The 20376-nt window shown below is 49.4% G+C and overlaps 1 protein-coding gene across 1 annotated transcript in view; it reads left to right on the plus strand.

Annotated features, from left to right (window-relative positions):
* The window catches only part of LOC144774053 (olfactory receptor 56A1-like), a 61569-nt gene that overhangs the window by 27930 nt on the left and 13263 nt on the right, over positions 1 to 20376 (plus strand). The window contains exons 3-4 of the mRNA XM_078659085.1: positions 13991 to 14199; positions 14514 to 14580. Coding sequence (XP_078515211.1) covers positions 13991 to 14199; positions 14514 to 14580 — 276 coding nt within the window. The remainder of the gene's footprint in view (positions 1 to 13990; positions 14200 to 14513; positions 14581 to 20376) is intronic.

The raw sequence follows: 20376 nt of genomic DNA on the forward strand, positions 1-20376 counted from the left end.
GGGGGCTAGAGGGAGTAAGACAGAGAGAGAGGAAGCTAGAGGGAGTAAGACAGAGGGAGCTAGAGGGAGCAAGACAGAGAGAGAGAGGGAGCTAGAGGGAGTAACACAAGAGAGAGAGGGAGCTAGAGGGAGTAAGACAGAGAGAGAGGGAGCTAGAGGAAGTAAGAGAGAGAGAGGGAGCTAGAGGGAGTAAGAGAGAGAGCGGGAGCTAGAGGGAGTACGACAGAGAGAGGGAGCTAGAGGGAGTAAGACAGAGAGAGGGAGCTAGAGGGAGTAAGACAGAGAGAGAGGGAGCTAGAGGGAGTAAGACAGAGACAGAGGGAGCTAGAAGGAGTAAGAGAGGGAGCTAGAGGGAGCAAGACAGAGAGGGAGCTAGAGGGAGTAAGACAGAGGGAGAGGGAGCTAGAGGGAGTAAGACAGAGAGAGAGAGAGAGAGAGGGAGGTAGAAGGAGTAAGAGAGGGAGAGAGGGAGCTAGAGGGAGCAAGACAGAGAGGGAGCTAGAGGGAGTAAGACAGGGAGAGGGAGCTAGAGGGGGTAAGACAGAGAGAGAGGGAGACAGAGGGAGCTAGAGGGAGTAAGACAGAGAGAGGGAGCTAGAGAGAGCTAGACAGAGAGAGGGAGCTAGAGGGAGCTAGACAGAGAGAGGGAGCTAGAGGGAGTAAGACAGTACCTAGCGCCGTACATTTTGACAGAGGTGGTCCATGCGGTAAGTCGTGAGGGGGTGACACCATGAGTTACCCGCACCGGGTGACACCAACCCCAGTGACGCCACTGAAGGGTCATCAAGTGTGCAGGAATAGATATTGCAATGTTTTAGAAACGTTTACTCCTTTTGCACAACAAACAGTTGTGTTTAGTTAAATTCTGCCCGTAGTTGGTTTGGTTAAAAACAGGTGCCTATATATTTAATACCACCTGTATTCTTAATAATTATGTTTGGAATGAAGCCATCGCTTCATGGTTTCACCAACGGGAAGTACGATCTGTGGTCACACTCTCTTCAAGGCTGTACTTTGCTATTATACCTATTCTACCGCTGCTCAGGAACCACATCAAGATAAATATATTTGCACCTTTATAAGTACCTACGAACTGTGTAGTTCTGAATGTTGGGACTAGTATACAATTGTAGGAGGGGAACTAGGTATCAGACACTTAATACACTAGGTCCTGAAGAATAGCCAAGAGGGGTAGGCTAAAAAGATGTTTACCATTAGGTATTCGGGACATTAAATCCATGAAACTTAATCTTTTCCTCTGTTTTTACCCATACAGACTAGGGGACAAAATAAAGGAGTCATTTTCCACCATCCGTTCCTTCACTCCTTCCCTGCAGAATCAACTTTCTGTCACAGTCAAAAACTTAGTGCTCCCACGTAGTTTGTCCAGTCGCAGCATGCCCTGTTCCGCAACAGAACGGGAAGGACCCTATGATGAAGCATGCCACCAAGGGGTAACCCTGGTGGGTGGGGGTTTTACAGAAAACATTTTGTTTTCCCTTGTGAAGGAACAAGAACTTCCCCAAAGTAAGGTTGGTCCTCTTTTATTCTGTGTATTACTGTCCTTGGAGCGTGGCCCCATTGCTTTTCCTCTAACTACCCCCCTTTTTTTATATACATATTTTTGTTGTGACATTACAAGTCGCCTGTAATAGGAAAATGGCACAGCTTCTCAGTTGTAGTGAATTATTACAGTTGGGTTGTGATGTGACAATACATGCTGCCAGAGCCAGCAGCTTGGTCGCCCCACTCACTGCTGCCGCTCCTGCCTGCCTTTGCCGCCTCCTGCCTGCAGATTCCTTCACTCGCTGCCCGCTGCTCCTGGGAATTTCCCGCTGCCCGCTGCTTCTTGGAATTTCCCGCCGCTGCCTCCCTGCGGCCCCGCCCCCCTGTGATTCCATTCGCCGCCCCGCTCCCGCCATCCAGCTGCTCCTCCCTCCCGGCTCCTTACTTATGACGCCCCCAGAGTGACCGCGCAGCGGATGCGCGCAGCGGGAGTGCCAATTGAGCGCCGAAGGTGCGCCAAAGGTAAGCCCGTCTGCGCCCGTCTGCGCCTGGCCCGCGCCCAGCGCCAGGACCCCTGGCCCTCCCCGCCGAGGCAAGACGACCCGACTGACCTACGACGCCACCACTCTCAATGCACTCAATGCCGGCCGGACCCACGCCTGCTACCGAGCCACCCCGAGACACACCCACGGACCCTTCACCTGCTGCACCTGCAAGTTCACCTGCCTCCGAACCTGCCCCGCACCTGCCAAGACAAACACCAGCAGCAACCACCTCAAGTGCATACTGATCAACACCCGCTCCCTCCACAGACACGCCGTGGAAATCTGGAACCTCCTCGACGCTACATCACCGGACGTCGCCTTCCTCACGGAAACCTGGATGAACGCCTCCTCTGCACCCGACATCGCCATCGCCATCCCAGACGGGTACAAGATCATCAGGAGGGACCGCATCAACCAGACCGGAGGTGGCATCGCCATCGTCCACAGGAACCCCATGCGCATCACGACCGACGCCAACCACTCCTTCGCCGCAGCCGAACATCTCCACTTCCAGATTCACACCGACCCTAAGACGACCCTCAGAGGCACCCTCGTCTACAGACCCCCGGGACCACGCACACAATTCAGCAAAGACATCACAGACTTCATCAGCCCGCACGCCCTCCCCTCCACTGACTACATCCTCCTCGGGGACCTCAACTTCCACCTGGAGAACATCAAGGACCGCAACACCACCGCCCTGCTGGAAAACGTCGCCAACCTCGGACTCAAGCAACTGGTCAACACCCCACCCACTACGCCGGCCACACGCTTGATCCCATCTTCTCTTCCAGCAAGTACATCACCTTCAGCCACGCCACCGGACTCCACTGGACCGACCACAGCTGCGTCCACTTCAGCTTCAAAAGATCCACGACCCACCACCACCCGCAACAGGTACCTCACAGGAATTGGAGCAAGATCACCGCAGAGCAGCTCACCACCTCCCTCAGCCAGAGCCCACCCGCCAACACAACGGACCCCAACGAAGCAGCCCGCAACTTGTCACAGTGGCTGACCGCCTGCACCGACGACCTTGCACCACTAAAGAACCCTCCCAGCAGACCCAGAAGCAAGAAGGCATCCTGGTTAACCGACGACCTCAAGGACTCCAAGAAGACCTGCTGCACCCTCGAGAAAGCCTGGCTCCTCGACCGGACCACCGACAACATGACCGCCCTTAAACACGCTACCCGCAAGCACCACCAGCTCATCCGCACCACCAAGAAGAAATCCCTGAAGGAACGACTGGACAACAACGCCCACGACAGCAAAGAGCTCTTCACTATCGTCAAGGAGTTCTCCAACCCCAGCACCGGCACCTAAGACATCACTCCGTCACAAGACCTCTGCGACTCCCTCGCCTCGTTCTTCCACCGCAAGATCGCCGACATCCACAACAGCTTCGGCGCCCCACCCACGCACCCAACCGTCGAACCAACGCCCCCCACCGCCACCCTTCGCACCTGGACCACGGTGACCACCGAAGACACAGCCCGCACGATGAACACCATCCACTCCGGATCACCGACCGACCCCTGCCCACACCACGTCTTCAACAAGGCCGACTCCACCATCGCACCCCAACTCCGGAACATCATCAACGCCTCCTTCAACACCGCCACCTTCCCGGAGAGCTGGAAGCACGCCGAGATCAGCGCCCTCCTGAAGAAACCTACAGCGGACCCCACCGATCTCAAAAACTTCCGCCCCATCTCGCTCCTCCCTTTTCCTGCTAAAGTCATCGAGAAGATCGTCAACAGACAGCTGACCGCCTTCCTCGAGACGAACGGATCCCTCGACCCCTCGCAGTCCGGCTTCAGAGCCAACCACAGCACCGAGACCACCCTCATCGCAGCCACCGACGACATCCGGACCCTGCTCGACAAGGGGGAAACAGTGGCCCTCATCCTCCTGGACCTCTCCGCTGCGTTCGACACGGTCTGCCACCGCACCCTAGTCCAGCGCCTCAGCAACATCGGTATCCAAGAGAAGGCCCTGGAGTGGATCATCTCGTTCCTCGCCGGAAGAACACAAAGAGTCCGCCTCCCCCCATTTCGCTCCGAGGCCACCAAAGTCATCTGCGGCGTCCCGCAAGGATCTTCACTCAGCCCCACCCTCTTCAACATCTACATGAAACCTCTCGCAGCCATCGCACGCCAGCACAACCTCAACATCATCTCTTACGCCGACGACACCCAGCTGATCCTCTCCCTCACCAGAGACCCTGACACCGCCAGAACCTGCCTACACGAAGGGATAAAAGACGTCGCCGAGTGGATGAAGGACAGCCGCCTGAAACTGAACTCGGACAAGACGGAAGTCTTCATCCTGGGATCTTCGCCCTCCGCCTGGGACGACTCCTGGTGGCCCCCAGCCCTGGGCACCGCACCCAAGCCAATCGACCACGCACGCAACCTGGGCTTCATCCTGGACCCCTCCCTCTCGATGACCAGACAAGTCAACGCCGTCTCCTCATCGTGCTTCAACACCCTGCGTATGCTTCGCAAGATCTTCCGCTGGATCCCGACCGAGACCAGGAAGACTGTCACCCAGGCACTCGTCACCAGCCGACTGGACTACGGAAACGCCCTCTACGCCGGAACCACAGCCAAGCTACAGAAAAGACTCCAGCGCATCCTGAACGCCTCCGCCCGACTCATCCTGGATGTCCCCCGACGCAGCCACATCTCCAGCCACCTGAGGAACCTGTCGACAAGAGGATCACGTTCCGGCTCCTCACCCACGCACACAAGTCTCTCCACGACCTGGGCCCCAAGTACCTCAACGACCGCCTGACCTTCTACACGACCACCCAACAGCTACGGTCCACCAGCCTCGCCCTCGCAGCCGTACCACGCATCCGAAGAGCCACCGCCGGAGGAAGATCCTTCTCTTACCTGGCTGCCAAGACTTGGAACTCCCTCCCCATCCACCTTCGGCTGACCCAGGACCATCTCGCCTTCAGGAAACAACTCAGGACCTGGCTGTTCGAGCAGTAGCATACCCCTCCCCCCAAGCGCCTTGAGACCCTCCCGAGTGAGTAGTGCGCTATACAAATGGCATGATTGATTGATTGATTGATTGTGTATACGATAGAAATAGGACGGTTTTCTAAACAAACCAAACTAGAACTATCTTTTCAGCTCTTCTGATCATCGTCAGATGGAGGGCATTTATGACAGTGTGTTACATTTTTACACTGCTATAGTCCATAAGATAAAACCAGGACTCTCTCTGCATCTTAACACACCTTCTGAGCTATGACTGTTTAAAAGAATGGCATAATTTAAAATGCTTAAAATGTGTATTTGTACAAAATTACTAACTTCATATTGACTTGTTTAATTTCACACTACAAATTCCTCATTTATTCTACAGAACTAAAATCACACTTTATGTCATAAAGTAGCAAGAGACGAGAATTGCACATTTTTGGTAGAAGGGTGATGTGTGACTATGTATTTTAAGGAATAAAACACTCACTACCATACATTGAGAAGATATTGCAAATCACCTTTGAGTTTCATGACTTGATAAAGGAGTTCCTCTCGGGCTTGCAGCATACTTGGGATGTATGACATGGGGTACGTTATCTCGTATCTAATTTAAAATAGGTCAGTTTGTAATGACTTATGTGATGGTAAAATTCATAGCCTAGGTGGATGTTACATTATTTTCAATTGTGGATGTCTGCTGGGTTGTGAACACTGCTCTTTGGCACAATCGTATCTTCCAGATTTATTTCCAGAGAGTTTGAAATGGAGCCTGGACAAAATGTCTGTAATTTTTCCTAACACTTGCATTGCGAAAAATTCCAGAAATTAAACAATTACACTATATTGCATAATTATGTGCCATTTGCAGCAAACATTTAGGGTGAGTACAAGTGAAGAGTGTGAACGGCCAGGACGTAAGTGGTGCTGTGTGTGACATCCTTTCTCGGATCTAAAATACACACGTTGTCAAGGGGACACTCCTCCACTTGGGCGGAGGAGCATCGCCCCACTGCTTTCTCGCAGCGCGAGAAGCAGAAACATAAAATGGTAATAACTTCCTGTTATTACCATATTTTGTTTTGTTGCAGGCGGGCTGGTGGGTGGGGCTGCTCTATGAGCAGTGGAGGAGAGGGGTGCCCACTCCTAAGTGTCCAATGACTCTTTGGTCGGCCCTCTGGGGCCACCCAAAGTAGTCATGCACACTCGCAGGAGCCAAGCCGCTGACAAACTATTGAATCGTATGGGCATATTTAAGAGGTACATGCATGAACCAAAGCCCCAAGTCATATTTATAAAAGCCACTTTGAGTGGCTTTGAAAGGCTTCACAAATATGGAGTAATGCAATGCAGTGCAAATCACTGTGTTGCTTTACTCTGCACAAGTGTTGCATTTCATGCGTGTTGCGGTGGGTGTTCCCATGCAACTCCCATGGTTTTTGATACTTTCCCGGAGTTTGAAGGAGTTGTAAGCATGGGAATGCATCAAATTCTTATACATACCCTGGTTAGGCATAACGAGGAAAAATATGTTTATTTCTCCTCATTTGTTTCTCTATCTGCAGCTACATAGAAAGAGGAAACACATTTGTGGATTTTGGTGGGCAGGTGGATGCCCCTTTCTGCGAAAGACATCCCTGTCTGTAACAGGGGCACCTTTGCACCATGGTGCAAAGGTGCTTGCAATGGCACTAGGCTCCTAAAACTGTGCCAGTGCAGGGGGAAAGGACAAAAATGCACCATGTTGGATAAACGCAGTGCATTCCTGCCTGTTCCCTGTGGCGCAGCTGACCTATTCCACCATTTCGATAAATATGCCTCTTAGTGTTTAGAAGTAAAAATGTGAACTAAATGAAAAATGAATTCAAAACTGAGGGGTATATTACCAACAACTAGCGATAATTTTTGTCTCTAACTTGTTTAGAGACAAACATTATCGCCGCACATCAGCGATTTTTATCGCAGATAAACCTTGCTATTAGCAAGGTTTATCGCAAATGCGATAAAAAACGGCCGCAATGCATGAATATCGCTGAAAAGTCAGCAATATTCATGCATTATCGAGCAAATGCTCTTAGCCATGTTATCCACCTCCCATTGGATAACATGGTGAAGAACTGCTCAGGGCAGGTGTTAGCTTTTGGAGATATTCGCGCTTAGCGCGAATATCTCCAAAAGTTGGTAATAGGAGATAGCGATGTTAGCGACTGTTTCCAGTCGCTAACATCTTGGCACACCCACTTTGCATGTCATTAGTGATAAATATCACTGACATGCAAAGCGGGGCCCAAGATGGTCGCTATCTCCTATTAGCTGTCACTAACTGGTGTTAGCGACAGCTTGGTAATAGGGAGATAATTTTATCTCCGCTTTCTTGGCTTTTAAAGCCAAAAAAGCGGAGATAAACCCCTTGATAATATACCCCTTACTGCTTTACGGAAATAGTATGAACTGCAACCCCAGTAATATAATTGTGTTGCTGCTCAGACTTTAGTACAAAAAGCAGAACATTAACAATACATAAAATAAGGTGCTGCTAAGACTGTACAATAGTAGGAGGCAGGTAAAACCAGAGATGCATGCATGCAACAAAATAACAGTGACCAAGTGCAGGGGTAGTAGCATGATAGATTAGGGAATAGTATGTCACATACTGCATGCTCCCCTTTAGATATTGTGAACCGTGAAGTGTGCTGAGTGAACAGAGGCGTTTGTGCATCTTTTTCCTAACACACAATGCTAAAGAGGAATCAAAAGCTGAGGGTGCTTTGTTCAGACAGTCAATGATGTCCGACAGGGTCACCCTCCTCCCATGTCCATGTACCTGAATGCAGTCATCCTGAACAGGATGGTCCTAGTGTTGAAGCACCTGATGTGGTGTATGGATCAGCTTACAGGTACAGAGATATTTGAAGGCATTGGCAAAGGGGCAATTGCCCAGGGCTCGCCCCTTCCAAGGCCCTGTGAGAAAAGAAGCTTTCACTCCAGTTCACCTCTTTCGAGTTCACCTCTGTCTTCTTCTCTGTCTCAGCTTTTCTTCCTCTTTCCTGCTCACTTCTACATCTGACACTGTCTTTTTCTACTCAGTGTCCTCTGAAGGACAAGAGTTTTCAACTGCTTTTGTGTGAATATGTTTATGAAAGTTGAACTGTCATTCTGTATTGTTTGGCACCATTTGTAGATGACAATGAGTAATGCAAGTCATGGTTGTTCCAAACAGGGTTCCCAAAATCCATCTTGCCCAGGGCCCCCAAAATCCTTAAGATGACATTACTTAGGCAGAGTGGTTGCTCTCTTTGAGATATGTTTGCTGAGCAGAGCCCATCCTGGCAGTCCAAACAGCAGTGAGTACAGACTCGAGGTAGCATATCACAACGGGAGAGCAATGGAAGTGCTAATTTAAGACACAGGTTCTGCTACCATTTTGTGCTTACTGGTAATAGTTGAATAGGTAGCGCAGAGACATGTTATCACCTTAACAAGTGGTAATATTTGCATTTTTGGGAACGTTAAAGGCATTTGCTGCTTTTTCATTGCAATGTAGCAGGATTTGTTGACATGTCTAAAGTAAACACAACTTAATGCAATAACTGACAGAAAACAACTTAGAGACACAATTAAAACACAACAGGATACAACATAACAAAATAGACAAGATAGAACACAACCTAACATTGCAATAATGCAGCACAAACAAAATGCATTGCAAAAAAGCACAGGACAAAACACTACCAAAAAAACAATGTTACGCCCCAAATAGGCAGTAACATTATTGTCACTCATTAATAATTCCAGAAACCTGCTCTAATTATATGGTGGGAAATGGTGATGGTAGCATTCATTTAAACTACTGGCTACATGTTTTGGATCCGATTCACATCGTATACATGCGAACACAATGGATAATGTGGAACAGACAATGTAGGTTTAAAGAGGCCTGAGCAGCCACCAGGAGAGGGTAAACAACCTTTACAACACAACTTTTACCACACAGTGCCTTTACAACGCAACTTTTACAACGCAAACCATTACAACGCATTGCGCTGGGGGGCGCTCTAGGATAGGGAATAGGTTTAATGTACTATCCAACACCTTCCCTACTATCCACGGGGACTGGAGTTGGAATAGTAAATTAAACAATTCACTATCCAGCGCCTAAAAGCACTATGCGTTGTAAAGGTATGCATTGTAAAACTTGCGATGTAAAGGTAGGCGTTGTAAAAGTATGCGTTGTAACGTCATACATCCCCAGGAGAGGCCTGCATTGTATTGACTTTTTTTTTTTAATTCATAAAGAGAGCATGGGCTCATGGGTCAAGGAGTTTTGGATACGACTCTGCACACTTAAATTGATTCCTCATTTGCAGTTTGTTGCTAAGTCTTTTGGTAAAACAGTTTGGAGAAATTATTGGTTGCAAAAGCAGTTACCACCCGATCCTTTCTGCATAGGTTCTCATTTGCAACAGTCATTATTGAACCTATGTCCAAGATCAAAACATCCTTGGGGTGTAGATAACACTGCACACCATCCACCATTACCCTTTCAATGTTTAACATGCCATACATGTTTGACAACCCTATTATCAGACATTTTCTTTGCCAACATCAAAAAGGAGTTCACTATTTGCACAAATGATGGGGAAGAAAAAAAAAGATGTTGGTAGGATAGCATATCTAATTGCACTGTTTATCAAACAGCGTACAGCTACAAGTAAACTAAACAGTGACAGCCGGTTAGTGCTACTTAGAGGGGGCAGGGGTCTACACACACATGCCCACTCACACCCATTCATTCACATGCAGATGGACACACACCCCTTCAGAACACTCACTCACAAATACACATACATTTGTACATGCATGCACCAAACAGTCAATAAAAATACAACACTGCTGCAGCTCTCAGAGAGGGATGCCTCGGAGGTGCCGGTAGGGGAGGCAGCAGTCCCTACCTCGTCACAGAGAAAGATGAAGATGTGGTCAGAGAGACGGCTGACCCCACCCACTCTGTGGTGAGCTGTCAGTGATAGGCACTCAGCCCGTGGGCACTAGAGGGCTTAAAACTACAGTGCCAAGGTACAAGGCTATCACTGATGAGGGGGAGGGCCAAGGGGAACCTTTTGGAGCTGTGACATCTTCAGCCCAGCAAAGTTCAGCTCAGGGAGCCAGGAGCCTGTGCATTTAGCCACTGCTAAAACTGAATCAATTAAACACGTGCATGTAACAGCAGCAAGATGTCAAAATGTTTGCAAATTGTTAAAATATTTCATGTAGTTTTAAAGTCCCGGTTTTATCCTGTGAAAGAACCAGCTATTGAAATATTTCTCAGACTCAGTCGTGGCTACTATCTCACAGAATACCCTCTTCTTTTGTAGCACTTGCTTTCTCACTTTTGTACAAACATTCTCAGAATCCCTCAGCCAAAATGGCTCTTGTCTTTTTTCTGCAGCAGGTACCTAGTTGTTCATTCCAGCCACTCCTTCACAGTGATGAGGTATTACATTTGTTTCCCCGCCCAGTGGACACACACACAAAGACACGCCTCATTTGGGATGTGTACTTCAAAGCAAGAGCTATGACATCTTCCCTTCTGTTTCTTAACAGTTACTGGCCCTTTCCTAGATGGCTAATCCTGGTCAATGCACACTCTTAACAGTAAAACTGCCTTTCTTCCTCCAGCAGTCAGGCCATTGTTATCAAGTGTTTCGTTCAATAAGGGACTGAGGTGGATGTGTCTTCAGTTTATTTAGCTAATATTCAAGAGGCACTGGCACCTATGTTTTCCAGGTGACACTGTAGGACATTTTACTACAAGCCAGTGTGCAGTGGCGTAACAAAAGTTGAGGGGGGGGGCCTGCAAGGTACATGGAAGGGCCCCCTCCAGATTGAATCTGGAGTGCTCAATCCTGAGTACTGTGCTAAGGGGGCCCCTGCAGCTCGACCCCATCCTCTCCTCCACAGGGTCCTATGTTATGCCATACATTAAGGCAAGCGTGGTAGCATATATAATCTGTCAATATTGTTTTTATATCTGGGCTGAGTAGATGGCCGTTCTGCTTTTTAAATCCTTGTGCGACTTTGTAGGTGTATTTTTTGTATCACTTTTTGATTTGCACAATTGGTGTTGAAGGGGACTCGTTTTCCTTTTTATCTTTTTTATGTCGTCATTCATCCTTGGAGCTTTTGTTGTGTAGAGAAAGTGTTGTTCATCCAAGCATATAATCTTTCTATTGTGGTTATTTTTTCACTGTTTAAGCAAGTTGTAAGGTGGATAGTAGGTTCTTTCTTGTCAATTTATTCAATTTTCCTTTTGATTGGGATGTTTTGGGGGTTTGTTCATAGCTCTTTTGGTATCTATAAGCAAAATTAATGATATGATGGTTAATCCAAGGAATGAGGATATATATTTATTGTTAACTAACTCTAGGTTGTTGAAGACCACATCAAGAGTGTGTCCTACATTATATGTAAGTACTGAGATGAGCTGGGGGAGTTTGTGAGCTGAATTACCTGTTGTCGTGCTATTCTTTTAGGCATTTTTTAATCTACCCAAAAATATGTTGAATTCTCCATGGAATTAGAAGTTTGAATAATTTATGGATACGTCTGATATGGTGTTTATGAATGTGTCCATGAATGAACTGTTGGTGGGGCCCTATACAATAGGAAAATGTACAGAAAAGATATGTATAGTATTAAATTATATTATAAGTGACTCACAGTTTGAAAGCCATAAATCTTCAATGTTGCAATTGATCTTTGAATATCATTTTTAATCCTCCTCTGGTTTTGCCTTATGAATTCTGGTAATAGGCAAAATCTGGTGGGATTGCCTCATGGAGCACTGGTGCAATGGCATTGTCTCCCTGTGTTTCAATAATGAAAACATATCTAAGACAGATTCACTTATTGTAAAAACCCGGTATTTGTAAAGCGTAAACTAATCACCTGAAATGGTCTCAAAGTGCTGGGGGTCGTTTGGGAGATTAAGGGGCCTATTACCAACAAGTAGCGATAATTATTGCTAAATAGGCTTAGCGACGATTTTTTTTATCGCTGCCTATCGCTGGATATGTTAGCGGAGAAAACATGCTATTAGCAACGTTTTTCTCCATTGTGCTAAAATATCCAGCGATAGCGGCGAAATGCGTGAATATCGCTGAGAATACAGCAATATTCATGCATTAGCGACAAAATGCTCTTAGCCATGTTATCCACCTCCCAATGGATAACATGGCTAAGAACTGGTCTGAGCAGGCGTTGGTTTTTGGCGATAGCGGGAATATTTCCATTGCTACGCCTGCCTTGCTAATAGGCGATAGCGACGTTAGCGACTGCTTTCAGTCGCTAACAGGTTGGGTACGCCCACTTTGCATGTCATTAGCGATAAATATTGCTGACATGCAAAGCGGGCCCATACCGCTCGCTATCGCCTAAAAGCTGTCACTAACATCAGTTAGCGACAGCTTGCTAATAGAGCGATAGAATTTTTGCCTCTTAGCAGCCAAAAACGGCCGCTAAACCGGCGATAACTGCCTATCGCCACCCTTGGTAATATGCCCCTGAGTGAGCTACTGCCCAGAGTCATATGGTGCTGAGCAGATCTGCCTCCGGCACCGGGCAGTCTCTTTTTTCCGGGTTATGAGTGCGCCCCTATGAACCGATTCGTTCTAATTGGTTACTGTCACAAGCCCAAGCAAGTGATTCCCTTAAATCGGACCTTTCACGTAGTACCCGATTCATTGGTGTCATGCATCAGCTGTCGTTTAAAGGCCCCATTCCTTAAGTAAGCCGCTCAGATTTCACCCATTATGATAAAATAATTGACACAATGTGCAGTTCTTGCGCTAAGTGCAGAATGCCGTCACCGTGACCAAACCATCACATACCCTCCCCCTTATTATTAACCTCCTAAAATCCTAGATATAAACGTGCATGAAACACATGTATGAGACAGTGTAAGATATCGGCAAGGACAGAGATGACAGCAAAATTCCTGGCAAAATGCAACATTTAAAAAAGGAACAAATTAAAGGTCCAGGTATAAAGCCAAAAAAACTGCTGCCAACATTTTACAATTTAAGCCACCAAAACGACCAGCATTGAAGGAACATCTTACTTGACATTATTTGAGTCTACAAGAAACATAAAACGTACAAACTTATAAATATAATTGTAAAACACGAGACAGCGTGTGATAGTGCACGACACCCAAAATGATAGAAGCAGACATGACAACGTGAGAATAGTAGAGCCATTTATAAATATATATATATAAGCAATGGAGCGATTTCTTTTGACTAAAATTCAATGTCCTAAATAAAAGGCCCTTGTGGAAATACGTGTACATGTAGTCACGGCGACAAGGCATGAATGTTCAGGCCCGCATCATTTTGCATTTTGTTGTTAGCTATCCTTTGCATTGTGTATGTATTTACCATGTATCGCATTGCATTGTGTTCTTCTGTCCGCCATTGTATTGCATGATGCAGTCTTTCCTGTTATTTAAAGGCCCATTTCCGTGAGATTCCATTCAGGAAACAGACATGTTCCTACAAAACACGCTGTCCAGCAGTGACAGTCAGAATGTAAAGGGGCGACCACTCGGTCCCCCCGAACGTATGGTGGAGTACCCCGATCCCCCCGGGAAACCGTTTTGGGCGGGAGGCGCGGCTTGGCTGGTATGCCCGTAGTGGCGTAGCCGGGGCGCGCCTTTTTACCGCCCAAGAAGGGTTGTCCTAGACACCTACACCGTTCGAACCGCCCCGTAGGCGTGTTGGGGAAGGCCCACGCCCTCCCGAAGAAGGATAAAAGGAGCATCTTGCCAAGGAAGCATCCTCTTGTTCCTTTGCTTGGAAGCTGCACCTCCTCGTTGCTCGTGAGCCCGAGACGGAACAAGGAGCCAATTTTGAGAACTTGTAATTTTTTGTGTTTCTCTTTCAGTGAGTCCGAAGCTTTGGATCCAGGACCTCGTGTGAATACCCGCGATACGATGCCTGGCAAGAGGGTCGGAAAGAAAGTTGGGACTGAACAACTGCTTCGCACGCTGGTGAAAGATATGGCGGACATGAAGAAGCAGATGGCGGCAATGAATGGTAGACCGAAGAAGACCATCGGGCCAGCATTGCCGGGAATAGTCCCTGCCGGGAGAGGTAAAAGGGTCAGGAGTAGGGCGGCAGGTGGGGAGGCCCCGGTTCTTGAGTCACCACCGGCGAGCCCGGTCGGTCCAGTGGGGGCCCCAGTTCCGATCCCGAACGCGGGACAGCCGATCCCTGTGGTAGTTACGCCCATGAGTGAGGGGGATATGCCTCCCGAACTGGCCGCTCAGTTGGCGGCATGGTTGGGCAAAAACAACGAGAGTGCTCTGACACCAAGAGACACGGCGGCAGAGGCCAAGTTGATAATGAAGCAGTTGCGGCAATCGAGAGATGCTGCGAAGGCACCTTGTCCTCTTGTTTCCCCGCAGGTTCCCTCGGAAAAACCGGCACCGGTCGTTGGAACAACAGCTGCAACAGATACGGCTCGTGGTTCTGGTAAGCAGCCATTGCCGATAGCAGGGGAGGGATCGTTACCCTCTAGGAGGGAAAAAATTGTTCAGCATATCCCGATGGATGTGAAAGAGAGGATTTGGGCCGATAAATATGTGAACATGTTTTCGTTGTTGACCGATCACTATGAGATAGAACACGTTAAAAATCAGAAGGAGTTGTTGCATCCGAGTGTATGGCGTGCAAAAATGGCGGGTTTCAGGGTGGAGGAAACAATCGCTAATTGGGCCAGGGCATTCGGTATGTTTACTGCAATCATGGGGGAACGTAGGCCTGAAGTATTATCAGAATTGGCCTGTTATCAGACACGTATTATGGAATTTTTTGAAGCATATGAAGGTAATCAATGGATGGGTTATGATAACAAATTTCGTAAGGCCAAGGAGCACGACTCATCCCTGACGTGGGATTGTTTCGACTCCATTTCCTGGCAGAAGCAAGTTATGCCGAACACGGCGAGGTCGTCTTCTTTTGGCGGGAATGGCGCAGAGCCTCCCCGCCAGTACTTGGCGGCGCCCTTTCGGGCAGGCGCCAATGGGGATCAGCACAACAAGAATAATGGGAACTCAGGTAAAAAAGGGGTGTGTTGGAGCTTTAACAGAGGCAAGTGCACTAGGCCACAAGGAACATGCAAGTTCAGGCATGAGTGTGCAGGGTGTGGACAGTCCTCACACCCCGAGAGTTCGTGCAGAGCAAAGAATGGTGAGACGGGAGGTAGAGGGGGGGCCAAACAGGTCTAACATCGCCCAAGGGGCACAGTTACCTACTCCTGTTGACATCATGGCATTGATCCCTTGGCTGAACCGATACCCAGACCATGTCTCCGCTGGGGTGTTGCGAGACGGTTTCTCATATGGTTTCCGCATCCCGGCGGGGGGTTTACGGGGGGAAGCACAGTGTAAGAATCAACTATCTGTGCAACGAAACGCGACGGTGGTGCAGGCAAAAATTGCAAAAGAGGTGACCCGAGGTCGGGTTGCGGGGCCGTATGTGCACCCGCCTGTTGTTAATTTTGTATGTTCACCGTTGGGAGTAGTCCCCAAGAAGGACCCAGGTGAGTTTCGGTTGATCCATAATTTATCTGCTCCTAGGGGTCTTTCGGTGAACTATGCGATTGACCCGGGACTGTGTTCGGTGCGATACGCATCCTTTGATGAGGCCGTCGCCATGTTGAATCGCCTAGGGCCCGGAGCGCTGATGGCTAAATCAGATATTGAGTCAGCGTTCCGGTTGCTCCCGGTACACCCACAGGATCAGCGCCTCTTAGGTTTTGGGTTCCAAGGACGTTATTACATGGATAAATGTATGCCGATGGGTTGCTCCATTTCTTGTGCATATTTTGAGAAGTTCAGTACCTTTTTGCAATGGGCGTTCACTAGAGCCACGGGCCTCACACAGGTAATGCACTACCTTGATGATTTTCTGTTTCTGGGGGCAGCCGGGGGCACGGAATGTGAACAGGCTTTGAGGGAATTCTGTAATCTCATGAAAAGTTTTGGTGTGCCATTGGCACCGGGCAAGACAGTGGGGCCATCTACGTCTCTCGAGTTTCTTGGAATTGAGCTTGATTCAGTAGAGGGGTGCTTCCGTCTGCCCAGGGAGAAGGTAATGAAGTTTAAGGCCGCACTGGAAGTATGCATTGGCGAGAGAAAAGTAACTCTCCATCAGCTGCAACAGGTTGTGGGTCAGCTTAACTTTGCCCTCAGAGTAATACCGATGGCCCGCCCCTTTTCCCGTTCTATCGCACAAGCCATGGTGGGTCTCAAGGAAGGACACCACTGCACAAGACTGTCAGCCGAGGTTCGCCAGGACATGCGCATATGGTTGGCATTTCTGGTGGATTTCAACGGTCGTGTCGTGTGGAACAAGCCAGCAGTTTCCTCCGAGGAGCTGGGGTTGTGGACTGACTCGGCAGGGAGTGTGGGTTTTGGCGCCATATTTGGTGAGAAATGGTCGGCACAAACATGGCCGGCGTGGTGGCACGATAGTGGGCTCACAGGTAACATCGGGTTCCTCGAGCTGTTCCCCATTCTGGTGGCCTTGAAAACATGGCCAGAGGGGTTGCATGATCGTGCTGTGGTGTTCTGGTCTGATAATATGACTGTTGTTGAATGTATCAATAATCAGGCAGCACGCTGCAAATGGATTTTGAGATTGCTGAAAGAAATTGTCCTGCTATGTATGAGATTAAATGTCCACTTTAGGGCAAGACACGTGCCGGGGGTACTGAACCAGGCAGCTGATGCACTCTCTCGTTCCCATATGCAGGCCTTCAGGGGTTTTCTGCCCTCAGCGGACTTGGTGGCGGCACCATTTCCCGAAGCTCTCTGGTCTCTCGGTGCCCCGGATTACAAAACCTCGTGGGAGAGAGTTTAGCACCCAGGACAAGGAAGGCATATGAAGGAGCGTTCCGTTCATATTGGTCATTTTTGGGTTCAACGGGGGGGAGCATTGGGGACAGGAGGAGTCTGTTCTACAATTTCTGGTAGCACTACATCAGGCAGGCCGATCACTGGCAACAGCCAACAGGCACAGGGCCGCCATTGCCTTCATGGCACAGGCGCATGGCATCCAGGACCCCACATCGTCCTTTCTCGTGAAAAGAGCGTTGCGTGGGTGGCAACGCCTTGAGGGTCGGAGAGTGGATGGAAGGCACCCGATAGATCTGGCTAGGTTGTCCCTGTTAATGTCCGTACTCCCTGCGACTTGTTCATCTCAATCAGAGACGGTGCTGTTCCGGGCCGCTTTTGCATTAGCATTCCATGGGGCTATGCGGGTGAGCGAGCTGGTAGCAAGGAATAAGTGGGATACGGGGGGAGGTCTGTGTCGAGACCACATTCAGATCAACGGTGACACAATGGTGGTCACAATAGCCAGTTCCAAGACCGATCAGGAAGCCATCGGGGACAGTGTGGTAGTCCAGCGGATCCCGGAGTCTCCCATGTGCCCGGTAAAATGCATGGAGGAGTATTTAGCGCAGAGGGCGGCATCATGGGGGGGGAGTTTGTTGAGACACACCGATGCCACCCCACTGACGAGGTTTCAGTTTTAGCGGGTGTTATCAATGGCAATCGCGTCAGCGGGCTTGGACCCGAGCGATTTTGGGACCCATTCCTTCCGGATAGGGGCTGCTACGGAGGCTACAGCCAGGGGTCTGAGTGTTGAAAAAGTGAAACAATTGGGGCGTTGGTCCTCGAATTGCTATAAGAGGTATGTGCGGTTGCACATGTTGTGAAGCCTATGTCATGCACTCACGCTTCTTGTTTTCTGTTTGATTTTCAGTTGCACGAGCAGGCCTTGCGGGGCGGTCAGTGCTGTTGACCCGACACCTGGGGACCAGCGGTCAAAGTTCACCGGCTGAAGAAAGAGTGGTGTGGGTCGTTGGCCACTCATACGTGAGGCGCGCCGCGGATGTATTCAAAGCAGGTGACATGATTCACGTTGCGGGGGAATACGGGTACAGGGTGACCTTCCACGGAAGGGGCGGGCTCTGTATTGACCAGTTTCAAGGTTTTATGGAGGGTTTGTTAGGGCGGACAAGGTCACCGCCGTCTGTAATCATAGTACATCTTGGGGGCAATGATTTGGTGACCATTGGTCGACGAGTACTTCTTGAGTTAATCTTGGCCTCGGTAAGCTGGTTGGCAAGGAGGGTTCCGGGGTGCACGATCGCATGGTCACACATGATTCCTCGGAAGGTGTGGCTGGGGGCCCTCTCTCTGTCAGCTTTGAATCACTCGGTAAAGAAGGTTAATAGCAAATTAGGTAGACTGTTTCGCACAGGAAAATTGCATTGTGTACCACATGGATGTATTCGGGGGGATCATATGTATCTGGAGGATGGGGTCCATTTGTCCCGGGAAGGAAATGTCTTACTCATAGGGGACTTCCTAGCTTGGTTAAAAAGTTTGAGTAGCCATGACCTATAGTAGGAGTTTTTGGGGGGTCCGGATAGCCGGTCAACTATCCGGCCTGTGGCGGTAAGGTCATGATCGGTGAGCAGTAATTGGAAGATCCCTAGAGGTGGGGCGCCACCCATTATGGATGGGAGCGCCCGGGGTGAGGCGGCCATTGGCCCCTCACACGGGGAGGCGGTACCCTCTAAGGATGGGGACGCCGAAAGGGAAGGCGGTCATTGGCCCCTCCCTGGGGAGGAGGGGCTACGGGCCCCTCCTGGGAATTTCCCGGGGCCAGGACATCCGCGACGGCGGATGTGGTAAGCAGTGTGGGGTGGGAGGGGGGTCTACGCTACCTTCTAGACACCTCACACGAGTCCTCGGACGACCACCAAGATGGCGCCGAGTAAATATGGGGCCCCCGTTAAGACAAGGGAAATTGGAAGTTGGCACAGAGGTACAGTCCTCTGTGCACCCGCCCCTCACAAGTGAGGGGGGAGTTATGGTATTAGGGATCTGACACCAGTTACGACCTTGCCGTTGGCCCGTAATGCTAGGATGTACAATTTGATTTTGAGAAAATGCATCGTAATGTGTAAATGAAATTGTACATGATATGAAACTGTTAATTTAATGTTTTAATTTTTGTTTCATATTTTAATAAATACGGCCGGTGAGGGTAACTCCCTTACCGCCTTCCAAAAGCTCAAGAATCGTTTCCGTCTTCCCATTCTTGTGGATTGTGTTGGGAGGGGGTGACGGGTATCCCGCCCATATGGAAAGGGGCGACCACTCGGTCCCCCCGAACGTATGGTGGAGTACCCCGATCCCCCCGGGAAACCGTTTTGGGCGGGAGGCGTGGCTTGGCTGGTATGCCCGTAGTGGCGTAGCCGGGGCGCGCCTTTTTCCCGCCCAAGAAGGGTTGTCCTAGACACCTACACCGTTCGAACCGCCCCGTAGGCGTGTTGGGGAAGGCCCACGCCCTCCCGAAGAAGGATAAAAGGAGCATCTTGCCAAGGAAGCATCCTCTTGTTCCTTTGCTTGGAAGCTGCACCTCCTCGTTGCTCGTGAGCCCGAGGCGGAACAAGGAGCCAATTTTGACCCACCCACCAGCCCCTGATGACAGCGATTTGTATTGCAATAAAGTCAATTGACATGGATATTATCTCTTCTCAGGTTGTTTCGAAAAAGTTGGGATGGTCGTGATATGACAATAAAATGGTTGTTCTTTTCTGGCAAGGTATCACAGCTAAGTGTAAAAACTGTTATGGCATAATTGGAGGTTGATGTTTTAAAATGCCCAGTATAACTGTTATTATCTTTAGTTTAAAAACTGTCGTGTTTATTTTCTGGTCGGGCGGTAAGGTCATGATCGGTGAGCAGTAATTGGAAGATCCCTAGAGGTGGGGCGCCACCCATTATGGATGGGAGCGCCCGGGGTGAGGCGGCCATTGGCCCCTCACACGGGGAGGCGGTACCCTCTAAGGATGGGGACGCCGAAAGGGAAGGCGGTCATCGGCCCCTCCCTGGGGAGGAGGGGCTACGGGCCCCTCCTGGGAATTTCTCGGGGCCAGGACATCCGCGACGGCGGATGTGGTAAGCAGTGTGGGGTGGGAGGGGGGTCTACGCTACCTTCTAGACACCTCACACGAGTCCTCGGACGACCACCAAGATGGCGCCGAGTAAATATGGGGCCCCCGTTAAGACAAGGGAAATTGGAAGTTGGCACAGAGGTACAGTCCTCTGTGCACCCGCCCCTCACAAGTGAAGGGGGAGTTATGGTATTAGGGATCTGACACCGGTTACGACCTTGCCGTTGGCCCGTAATGCTAGGATGTACAATTTGATTTTGAGAAAATGCATCGTAATGTGTAAATGAAATTGT

The sequence above is a fragment of the Lissotriton helveticus genome, chromosome 8 (genome assembly GCF_964261635.1).
Source record: "Lissotriton helveticus chromosome 8, aLisHel1.1, whole genome shotgun sequence".
Taxonomy (NCBI): domain Eukaryota; kingdom Metazoa; phylum Chordata; class Amphibia; order Caudata; family Salamandridae; genus Lissotriton; species Lissotriton helveticus.